Here is a 12,075-nt window from a genome sequence, read left to right on the forward strand (position 1 = left end):
ATATAATATAGCTGTGGTATATATAATATACCTGTGGAGGTATAATATATAATATAGCTGTGGTATATATAATATACCTGTGGAGGTATAATATATAATATAGCTGTGGTATATATAATATACCTGTGGACACATCTGATGGCTAATTATATGAGTCAGAGTTCTCCAAGGAAACGACTAATAAAAGAGATATCTACAGACATGCACAGATATAAGAAGATTTATTTTGGGAATTGGAAATGGAGGTCAAGCAGTCCCACTGTCTGCTGTCTGAAGGTGAAGAACCAAGAAAGCTGGTGGTGTATAACCAGGAGAGTTGATGGCGTTAAGTCCTGGTCCAAGTTCAGAGGCCTGAGAACCAGGAGTACCAACGTCCAAGGGCAGGAGTGAGCGTCCTAACTCCAACAAAATAAATTTGCCTTTCCTCCACCGCCCTCAGTTGAATGATGCCTACCCACAATGGTGAGGGCAATCTTCTTTCCTCAGTCTACCAACTCGAATGCTAATCTCTTCCAGAAACACCCTCCCAGACACACCCAGAAATAAGCCTTACTGGCTATCTGGGCATGCCTTAGCCCAGTCAAGTTGACATATGAAATTGACCATTGCACCAAGAAGAGCTAATGTCCTCAGCCTATGCTTTATAGGAACCAACTTGTAGTGTGGAGAAAAGGGTGCTCCCCGCAGCCGCAGTCTTAAGCTCAGTTTGGTGAGCAGTTTGGTAAGCTTGCCAAGGAGGCTTCCCTCTACACTGGTTCCCCTTATCATGCCTAGGATCATTTCTTAGTTATTGTAGACGTCACCATCACAGCCTCTCACCCAGGAGGGCTTACATCTTGCAAAGCACTGCTTAATGCCGGTTTTGCTTTTGGTATCTGGCCTCCCTGGTGGTTAGAAATCTGATCAACAGGCTCTCAGCAAAGTCCAGACCTGGGCAGAACCTCATTAATGCAAAGCGGAGGCTGTGCCACAGCCTCTTAAATAGCTGGAGTGTGATTAGACACTATCAGCTTAGAGGAGCATCCTACCTGTCCCCCTCCACCTGCAGTCCCTAGGCTTCCTTGCCCCTTTAACAATGGTATACAAAGGCAAAGCACATGTTCCCCCAGCCTCCCTGGGAGCTACCAGCTTGCCAGCTGTCACAGCATGCCTTTAATGGGTTTGTGAAATCCAAGAACCTGACCCATTTCTCCTCTGGGGAAAGAGTATAACACAGGATGCGAAGCTGGGAAGCAGGATTTGGGACGCTCACCTGGATGAGACCAGCTCTCTCTCTCTGCCGTCCTAGACAGATTATTTTGTTTTTTCCAATTTCCAGGATCTCCAAATCTAAAATAAGTGCACAGAAGGCAGTAGAGTAAAATCGTGACATTGTTTTCTGCTCACTTATCTTCTTCTTCCTTCCTCTCTTTTAATTTTAACTCCACTTTCTGCCTACTCTGACCCTAGATATTCAGGCTCTGGTACCCCACCCAAAGGGTGTTGACTCTAAAGTGACTGTCAAATTTCATCATCAGTCAATACACGAACCTGTTTTGAGCAAGCATGATGTACAAAGTTCTGTACCTATTTTCATTATGGAGGAATTCATGCCCTCGGGAGCTTTTAAACTAGTAGAAAAGCAGTTTATGTGAACAGTGTAAGGCAGTACGGAAATAAGGCCACAGGAATGATCTAATTAAACTGCGGTCCACAAGTGGGTTTCAGAGGCATCCATAGATGCCCCAAAATTGCTTGCATAATTTTGTGTGTGCAAGCACACCTTTTTTAAGTAAGTGCTTAGCTTTCATCAACTTCACCTGGAAAGACAGAGAACCTTTTGTGCCTTTAGAGTTTGAGCAAGAGTAGTCTTTATACCTTCAGTAGTTGAGCAGGTAAGACTTGAACTCATTCTTAGAAGATGGTATTTAGGGCAGGAGGCAGCCCTGAAGGCAAGGATCCCCAGGAGATAACCTGCAAAGACAGTTGCACTTAGAACCAGGTGCCTCATGTCTCTGAAACTCAGTAAGATGGAAATCTATACAATGGTGATCATTGCTGCTTCCCATAGTTTGGTGAAGTCACATAAGCTCCTCTTTCTTTTTTTTTTAAACTCACTCTGAACCTTGTACAGTGCTTGACACATATCATAGTGGACACTAACCAATATTTGGGGTATGTGCGAGTTAACTGAAATAACAAATGTGAGAGGGCTTTATAAATAGCAGAGCACTGCTTCAACAAAAGATCTGTTGCCAAGCGTGTGTATTTTGTCCTTTGCAAACAGCCTGCGCTAAGTGAGCATCTTCTCCTCGCTTGAAACTGACCCTTTCCCCTGTAATGGGACTCAAAGGGCCAGCTCATCTGATGGGGTATCCCTGGGCTGGTCAGATGAATGATAGCTGTGCTGTCAACGTGGACAAGATGTGCAGTTTCCTAAGAGCCCAGAGATGACCTCACCCTCCAAGGGCTTGGCCTCTTCACCCCAGTGCCTGCTGAAACACACCTGCAGCCTTGCCCTCACACTGGGACAGGGAGATTCCAGGAGCACCTCTGCCGTCCTCAGCAAAGAGGCTGCGAGGGGTGGAAGGGAAAGAGACAGCGGGTTTGACAGAGCCTCTGATAGGACTCCTTCTGGCAGGATAAGCAGGGCCACTGATGGCATCCTCTGTATGACGTCTCAGGATGGCAGAGATGATCAGGTGCTTCTCTACTGAACACTTCTGGTATCTCCCATCTTCTCTCCTCAACTTCCTAGCTGTGCCCATGCTAAGAGAGAATAGACCTACTATCAGTTTTTTTTTCTTCCGTGTGCCATCCCGTATACAGGGTGACTCATCATCATCACCACCAAACTCCAAGCAGTGGGAAGGATTTTTAAATATCATTGGTTGAAGGTGACAGGAGTTCTCAAAATGGTAGGAAAGATAGAAGTGGTTTACACATATAACGGTTCTTGACCAGGCACAGTGGCTGATGCCTGTAATCCCAGCACTTTGGGAGGCCAGGGTGGGTGGATCATTTGAGCACAGGAGTTTGAGACCAGCCTGGGCAATGTGACGAAACCCCATCTTGACAAAAAATTAGCTGGGCATGGTGGTGCGCACCTGTACTCCTAGCTACCCAGGAGGCTGAGGTGGTAGGATCACTTCAACCAGGAGGTTGTGGCTGCAGTGAGCTGTGATTGCGCCACTGCACTTCAGTCTGGGCTAAAGAGTGAGACCCTGTCTCAAAAAAAACAAAAAACAAAAAAGTTCTCCACTTCAGGTGCTGCTGAGGGAAACAATGTGTGAGCTGATAGAATGAGCTCCAAGCGAAGAATTAGAAGCCCTTGTTCCAGATCTGTTGCTCAGAGACTTTGAACATGTCACTTAACTTCTCAGAGCTTCCAGTTTCACCACCATAAATGGGGGTAGTACCTCTGTGACCTCTCAGGATCATTGTGATAGTCAAAATTTATGATGATGCCTCAAGTGGTATAAAGGCATACGTATTTGTCATTAAGAACATGTACATGAACACACCTATTACGTACAGAACACTCACTATGTGTCAGGTCTTTTACATTTATCTACTGCAGTCCTCACAACAGTCCTATGTGGTTGTATTGTTTTTCCTTTTTTATGGATGAGGAATCAGAGACGCATGCCTGGAATCATACAGCTCACATGTGTTAGTCTTTCCTGAAGTCCAGGCCTATTTCCATCCTCCACTATGACACTAGCTCATAATTCTTTTCTCCTGTGTACTGTTACTTTATCCCTTAAAATATTACATACCCCTCTGGCCTTTACCATCTCTTATGGACTGGGCCCACCCTCTTACCCTAACCTTTCTTGCTGTAACATGATTGATTGATTGATTGACTGACTGACAGAGTCTCACTCTGTCACCCAGGCTGGAGTGCAGTGACTCAATCTCAGTTCACTGCAACCTCTGCCTCCCAGGTTCAAATGATTCTCCTCCCTCAGCCTCCCAAGTGTCTGGGATTGCAGGTGCATGCCACCATGCCCAGCTAATTTTTGTATTTTTAGTCGAGATAGCATTTCACCATGTTGTCCAGGCTGGTCTCAAGCTCTTGGCCTCAGTGATCTGCTCACCTCGGCGTCCCAAAGTGCTGGGATTACAGGCGTGAGCCACCATGCCTAGCCCAATTTCTTTTGGTTGTTTTCTTCCTGCTTTGGCTTTTGATATTCCTCTTGGTCCTGCTGTCAGCTCCCCTGCCTTGACCTCCGAACACAGTATATGCAAACATTAACTGAGCTCCTTTCTAGAGATAGACCTTCTACTCTTGTTAAGTGAGAAAACAAATGGTCATTCTCTTCCCAATTTTCCAGGCTCTGAAACATCTCTGTCCACAAGAAAGCTGAGTGTATAGCAGCCAGGTGCAGTGGCTCACACCTGGAATCCCAGCTCTTTGGGAGGCCGCAACAGGTGCATCGTTTGAGGTCAGAAGTTCAACACCAGCCTGGCCAACATGGTGAAATCCCATCTCTACTGAAAACACAAAAATTAGCCAGGCGTGGTGGCACGTGCTTATAGTCCCAGCTACTAGGGAGACTGAGACACGAGAATTGTCTGGACCCGGGAGGCAGAGGCTGCAGTGAGCCGAGATCGCACTGCTGCACTCCAGCCTGGGTGACAGAGTAAGACTGTCTAAAAAAAAAAGCTGAGCGAACAGGGAGGAGAAGGGCCCACATTTTCTTGTTATGATTAAGTCCCCATGTCGCATGCAGACCCTTCAGAAAAATGATGATGCTGTAGCACTGTAGCACTAGATCTTGTCAAATAAGGTCTAGTGGGGAAGTGCTGGAAGTGGGAACTTTGCTTAATCTCTTCACTCCCGTGAGACAGGGCAAAGGGTTATTCATTCTAGTTTAGAGATGGGAAAGGAGCTACAAGGACTGGCCACGCATCATGCAGTGAGTACGCAGCAGAATCAGAAGCTTAGCGGATGTCAGCAGCCCTGTGTGTCCCTGGGGAGGTAGGCACCTGGGAGTTGTTGCCAAGGGTGGTCGAGTGTTGGCTCTGAGATTGGCACTACCAGTGCACAGCTGTAGCACAATTCAGGCCTTGGGAGAATCATCTGACACCCAGCCCTGCACCCCCAATTTCCAGAGCCTAGCTTACCAGATCTACAGCCTGACCCTACTTGATGGAGAGAGGTGGCATAGGGAGCTCCCCATTCGCAAGTCCTACCTGACAAGCTGATCCCAAGCAACCCACTCCCAAGGTGGGCCTCTTCTTGGGGAGATGCCCTTATAGATGCTGCCCATTCTCCCAGTGCCAGGAATCTTCCCTACAATGAGGTACGAGATAAATCAAAGCCAAACTTGGCTGATGAAATTCAGGAGCCAGTAGTGACCCTTGCCACACATATAAATCGCAGTAGGCTGGCCAAGGGCCTTTGTCTGGCCAGGAGAGTTCAGGATTATCTGGTCCTCTTTGCTGATATATGGAGTCACCGGCTGTCGGAGTGTTTACGAACGGTTATCACCTCAATGCTGTGGCCATTATCAGAGGCAGGGCCGCCTGCCGAGGCTGGGGCTCGCACCCTCTCTATTACCACCTGTCATTGGCAGGGAGTGTGTGCTGACACTGTCCAGTCCTGACTGCCTGGGGAAGATAGTTTCTGACGGCTGATCAAAGAGGAGAAGCAAGGCCTGATAAAGAGTGTGTGTTTCGTGTACTTTTAACTTTGGGAAACGTTGGCATTTGCATTTTTTCCCCATCTTCCTGGTGCTGGCAGGAACCAAGCCCAATAAATACAGTGGATTCAGTTACCTAATCACTGGGGAAATGGTATGTGCTTAAAGCAACAGAGCATGACTATAATCTCCTTCCAAGAGAGAGTGGATGAAATAAGCTTTCACAGAAGACTTGCTGTATAATAAAGTAGAATAATTCAAATTCGGACTTTGAAGTGATCTCGCATATAAAATCTAATCTTAGCGTTCAGCAGAACACCACAGACTTTTCTGGAATTGGGGAGCAGCTTTGGCTTAAGGAGAGATCCTTGCCGAAGATGCTATCACCCACCTCTTTGCAGTTCTTGGACCTCGTCTGCCACAGACTTGCTGTTCCATCTTGGGCCATAACTTCTGTGAGCTCCAACTATAAAATGAGGAGGTTGGTTATAGGTTATAGAATGTAATGGTTAAGAAAGCTTTAAAACCATTAGGCTATATAACCCCTTCTTTAAATGAAAATTTATTTGTTTATTTGTCTGTAGAGACAGGGTCTCGCTCTGTTGCCCAGGCTGGTCTCAAACTCCTGGCCTCAAGCAATCTTCCCGTGTTGGCCTCTCAAAGTGTTAGGATTGCAGGTGTAAGGCACCACTCCCCGCCTTAAATGAAATTTTAGGTGGAGTCCCTTTGTGTCAAAAAGAGGAAAGTAGGGATCTGTTTGGGTCCCTGAAGACCGGGGGAACTCTGTAGCTCCTCAGAAACAGTTTTAAAACCACTGGCCTCAGTGTCACAGAAGTCACTCCAGAGGTCTGCACTCTCTGAGCGGCATGAGCTGTTTCTCTTGCACTACACGGTCTGTTTCCCAGCGCGTTTCCATCCTGCTCCTGCTTCCTGCAGGAAGGCTAAAATGGACCCTGGGTATGGAGAGGAGCGGGTGGGAGGTAGACAAGAACGGTGTGGACTCAACGTCCGATGTCCCGTGTGTGCCACAGGTACCTTTGACCGGAGCGTGACCCTGCTGGAGGTGTGCGGGAGCTGGCCTGAAGGCTTCGGGCTGCGGCATATGTCCTCCATGGAGCACACTGAGGAGGGCCTCCGGGAGCGACTCGCCGACGCCATGGCCGAGTCACCCAGCCGGGACGTCGTGGGATCCGGAACAGGTAAAGGTGGCATCAGACTTGTAGCTTGACTTGGTCAGGACCAGCACCTGTTGGTGCAGAGCTTCTTTGGAATCGTTTGTGAGCATGTGTTTGTTTTTGCTATTGGTTTATTTAGCGAGCACTCCGGTGGCTCTCCCTCTGAGGAGTTCTGGTGCTGGGAAAGCCTGTGTAAAGGGGAGCTCCCAGTGGAACTGCCGCTCCCACGTGGCATACCACATGCAGGACTGCCACGATCAACACCACTGTGCAAGTGGCTCCCAGAAGGACACTTTCCTCCTTTGGGGGTGTCCCCAAGTCTTCCTGCAGCGCTCGGGCACTGAGTCCTCAGGCTGCATGTCTTCAGGCACGCTGGAGACGTAAAGATTGGCAAGTCTCAGCAGGGCCTGCCAACCACCTGAGCGGAGTAAGCATGAAGCAGGCTGGGCTGGTTTCAGCCCCCACCAGCTTTGCCTCATGCTGCCTTCGGCCTTGCATTCTTGCCTCTGAGCGAGTCCAGCAACTAGGGTCTGGGTGGCTTCCTGCATCCCAGAGCAATCAGAAGACATCCTTAAATGATGACTGAGCCCTGGCCCAGGCAAGCGCGTGTATATGTGTACACACATGCACACACATGTACACACATGCACACACATGTACACATGCACACACACAACATGCACTCAGGAGGGCCCCTAATCATCCATCTCCAGTACAGCTGTAATACAGCCTGCCTCTCCTTTCCCAAAACCGTTCTTTGTTCTAAATACCTGTGCTATTAGTGACTGCCCCAGCCCTGCTTTTGTGCTGACAGACGCTGCCCCAGCAGGCCTCTTCCCAGCTTTCAGAGGGAACTTTCTATTGGGTGGAGCTGACTCTGGCTGGAGGCCTTTTCTCTCCGGCTTGCCTGAGTCCTCTCAAGACTCTGTCACTCTGCTGTGCACTGCTCCATTCCCGCTCCACATGCCTCCCTGGAAAGAGAACCCCAGTAAGGAGAAACTTATAACCCTGGGGCAGGCACTGATGAGGACCAGCAAGATTTAGAGTCAGAGCATTGAGGCATGGCTTGAAATGTCCGACATCATCACACAGTCCCACTTCCCCACGGCTCCTCCAGATCTTTAGATGTTTAGGTTTATAGTTAGGTGTTTCCCTCACCCATCCCCATGCCAGTCCCTCTGTTCCTTCACTAAGACCTGTCATCTCCACAGCACTAGCTATGTGGCCTGCCCATGGTGCTCCTGTAATAACTGGCAAATGAACAGGATGGAACCGATGGGTGCAAGGGAGGAAGAGCAGGAGCTTGGCTACATGGGTAGCATGTCATCATGCCATTGTTCTCACAGCTGGCCCAGAGATGAGAAGCAGCTCTGCCATTTGCCAGGGCTTGACTTTGCTTCCCCTGGAAGGGGGCCTAAGCGAGGAATGTGGCTCACGGCACAGCTTTTTGCCTGCATCTCTGGGGTCCCTGGCCAGCCTCGGCTCACATAAACCAGATCCTGGTGCCACTGGACTCATTCCCCGGCAGCCTCCCTCTTCCAAAGGCCGGAGGAGCTCCTGGGTGGCTATTCTCTCCCACCGCCTTCTCAGGAGCCCCTTGGAGCATCTCACCATCACCCGGCAAGAGGATTTGAAGGTGCATTGAGTCACAGCTGTGGAACTTCAGCCTGGCATAGTAACCTGCGCAGCACTGGCAGCGATGCATCTGCCAGACAGCTGAGGGATTCAGGAGAGGCTTTGTGGCCTTAAGCAGGTTCATGAAATTAAAAAGAATAAAAAAAGAGAAAGAAAGAAAGGTAGAGGAAATTAAAACTGCATGACCCACAGGTCAGAAAATAGGAGACTCCCTTTTTTTTTTAGCAGAGGGATTTCATTGTCCTCCCCAACTGTCACCAAAAGTAATTCAGTTGGTTTTCTCTGACCATATTGGATGTATGTTTTATTTTTAAGAAAAAAAACTACTTTTTTGTTTTTGTTTGTTTGTTTGTTTTGAGACAGAGTCTTGCTCTGTCACCTAGGCTGGAGTACTATGGCGCGATCTTGGCTCACTACAACCTCCACCTCCCGGGTTCAAACAATTCTCCTGCCTCAGCCTCCCTAATAGCTGGGCGCCCACTACCACACCTGGCTAATTTTTGTATGTTTAATAGAGACGGGGTTTCACCATGTTGGCCAGGCTGGTCTTGAACTCCTGACCTCATGATCCTCCTGCCTCGGCCTCCCAGAGTGTTGAAATTACAGGCATGAGCCACCACGCCCAGCCTAAAACTACCCCCATTTTAAACGCCAGTAAGCGAAGCAGATATTATGGAAGTTACCCAGTTTCCATGGTTGAGAATCACTTTTCATATTTTCCAACTAGAGGTAAAGCATCAGCCTGGTAGTGCAGCCCAGGACTTTGAAAGGGCACCCTGGTACACCCGTGCCCAGGTCAGCCTACTGCCCGGAGGTAGCCGGGGAAATACAGTGCAGCATGGGTAAGAATTTCCAGCAAGCCACTCTTTGCCCATAGCAACCTCTCAGTCCCCCTCTTTCTTCCCACAACCCTACTTCTCTAGGTGGCTCACAGGACAAATGAGGTATTAGCAAGTGTTTGCCTCTGATAGGTCCTCTGATGCACCAGAGCTAAGTCAGTTCCCTTAATGCTTTCCAGCAAGCATCACATGTGACACAGCAATTGGGACCGATGGCCTCTTTATCAAAGTATGAATGAAGCACAGAGACCAACTAAAAACTGGCTCTCATGATCCCTGATGCAGAAGCCTATTCTATAGCACACCTCACTGTTATATAGGTGTAGCCAGCCTTGATTTGTGGATTTCTGGAATGTAAAAACTCCTATTATGGCCAATTTCAACCTGTCACACGGTGTCAGCCAGCTAACAGAGGTTCTGGAGATGTAACAGTCTGTGCGCTCCAGCACCTGGCTGGTAAGCTGTGCCCTAGGGCAGGTCACCTCCCCACAAAGTAAAGCAAAACCTTTTCAAACCTCACTATTCAGAGTAGTCTGGGGGTTGAGGGTTAGCTTGGGTCAAAGGATACACAGTTTCAGTTAGATGAGAAAAATAAGTTCAAGAGATATATTGTCCAGCATGGTGACTCTAGTTAATAACAATGAATTCCTGAAAGTCACTCAGAGAGTAGATCTGAAGTGTTCTCCACACAAAAAATGTTAAGTGTGTGAGGTAATGCATGTTAATTAGCTCAATTCAGCCATTCCAAATGTATACATATTTCAAAACACCAAGTAGTGCATGATAAATATATATAATTTTTATTTGTCAATTAAAAAAATTTTTTTTTTAAAGCGTGGTCTTCAGACCCACAACAGCATCAGTAGCCAGGCCCTGGTGAGAAATGCAGAGCCTCAGGCCCCGCCCAGCCCTGCTCAGCCAAGGTCTGCATTTCAGCAGGATCCCTGTGCATGCTGAAGTTTGAGAAGGTCAATTTTAAATTATGGTTAACTTATAAGACAGATGGCAGTTCTTTGGTCTGTGATGGATGCTGACCAAATGGTTGAATTCAATCACCTATGTGATTTGCAAGTCCAGCTCTAAGATAACTGGCTGAATTGCATTCTTGCTAATATCCTTCTGCCCCTTGCCCCCCTCACCCTTCCATCTTTCCATTTGTCAAACTCCAATTCAAGCTCAATCCAACTCTGGGTTGAAGAGTTGGATTCCTTACACCTGGGCTCCTGAAGAAAGAGCACATATTATTCCAATTGGTGCCTCTACCGACCCATGGTCTCTCCACTGGAGCCTGCTCTGTATTTTCCTCATAGCCCCCGGCCCTATTCTCAGTTTGCACTCATCTTTTGCAGCAGAAGCCAGTGCCTAGCGCAGTGTCTGCGATAGAGACGCAGAGACGATGAATTCTTCCTCAGCCTCTGGCTACTTCTCAGTCCTTTTCTTCTGTTGTCCTTAGGCATATTTCTCAAGGCCTTGTCTTGGCCCTGGTCTCTTCTCCCTCAGTACCTGGCAATCTCTGCTTCCATGTCTCCAATTACATCCATAAACTGATGATTTCCAAATAATTTCCAAGTCGGCTTTCTTTCCTGATCTCTAGAACCATCTGTTCAGCTACCTACTGACATATCCACATGTCTACAAACTGAATTCCTCTCCAGGCCCTTTCCTTCTCTCGAGTTCCCCCATCCTAGTGTCCAAAGCCCTTTGAGACCAGCCACTGCCCTCGCTCCAGACTCGTCTCTTGCTGCCCTGGGCCAGCTCCAGCCAAGCTAAAATCCCAGAGGGTCCCTGGGCACACGCAGTCTCTTTCTCTTGCCCGCCAGGCTTCTGTGCATACTTTTCCTTTCGCCTGGAATGCTGTGTCTGAAAGCCCCCTCCTCTCCCTGTTACCCCCCTCAAAATAACTTGACTAATTCCTGCTCAGCAGACATTCCTTTCAATATTGCCTTTTCTAGAAAAATAGAATTTTTAAAGTAAGCAAAACATTGACTTATTCCAACTGTTTTGTGTCTAGGTAAAGATATAACTTAATACCAGTAAAAAAGCTTTTTAAATAAACACCTGTGTACATATTAAGTACATTTTCTCTTTTGACTTTAACTCTGTCAATAACTGTAGCTGCACCTTGTCTTTCTTTTTAGTGCTCTCACACATCTGATATAAAAAGCCCAGGCCTTATGCATGGGTCCAGATCCCTGTGTGAAGTTTTTTGTTTTTTGTTTTTTGTTTTTTTTCTAAGACAGAGTCCAACTCTGTTGCCCAGGCTGGAGTGCAGTGGCGTGATCTCGGCCCACTGCAACCTCCGTCTCCGGGTTCAAGTGAGTCTTCTGCCTCAGCTGCCCAAGTAACTGGGACTCAGGTACCTGCCACCATGCCTGGCTAATTTTTGTATTTTTTAATAGAGACGGGGTGTCACCATGTTAGCCAGGCTGGTCTCGAACTCCTGGCATCAAGTGATCTGCCCACCTCATCCTTTCAAAGTGCTGGAATTATAGGCATGAACCACGGTGCCTGGCCCCTGTTTAAAGTATTCTTGATGCATCTCTGTTGCAGGAAGTATCTGTTTGCTGCTGTTAACTTTTTTTTTTTTTTTTTGCTCTGTCACCCAGACTGGAGTGCAGTGGCACAATCTCAGCTCACTGCAACCTCCACCTCATGGGTTCAAGCGATTCTCATGCCTCAGCCTCCTCTCCTGGGGCCCTTTCCTGAGTGGCTAGGACTACAGGCATGTGCCACCACACCCAGCTAACTTTTGTATTTTTAGTAGAGATGGGGTTTCACCATGTTGGCCAGGCTGGTCTC

General features: G+C 47.9%; 1 protein-coding gene across 1 annotated transcript in view; it reads left to right on the forward strand.

Moving 5' to 3' along the window:
* The window catches only part of BCAS3 (breast carcinoma amplified sequence 3), a 655,658-nt gene that overhangs the window by 622,927 nt on the left and 20,656 nt on the right, over window positions 1–12,075 (forward strand). The window contains exon 20 of the mRNA XM_011953652.1: window positions 6,659–6,826. Coding sequence (XP_011809042.1) covers window positions 6,659–6,826 — 168 coding nt within the window. The remainder of the gene's footprint in view (window positions 1–6,658; window positions 6,827–12,075) is intronic.

The sequence above is a fragment of the Colobus angolensis genome, unplaced genomic scaffold, assembly GCF_000951035.1.
Source record: "Colobus angolensis palliatus isolate OR3802 unplaced genomic scaffold, Cang.pa_1.0 Scaffold37, whole genome shotgun sequence".
In the NCBI taxonomy this organism is placed as follows: domain Eukaryota; kingdom Metazoa; phylum Chordata; class Mammalia; order Primates; family Cercopithecidae; genus Colobus; species Colobus angolensis.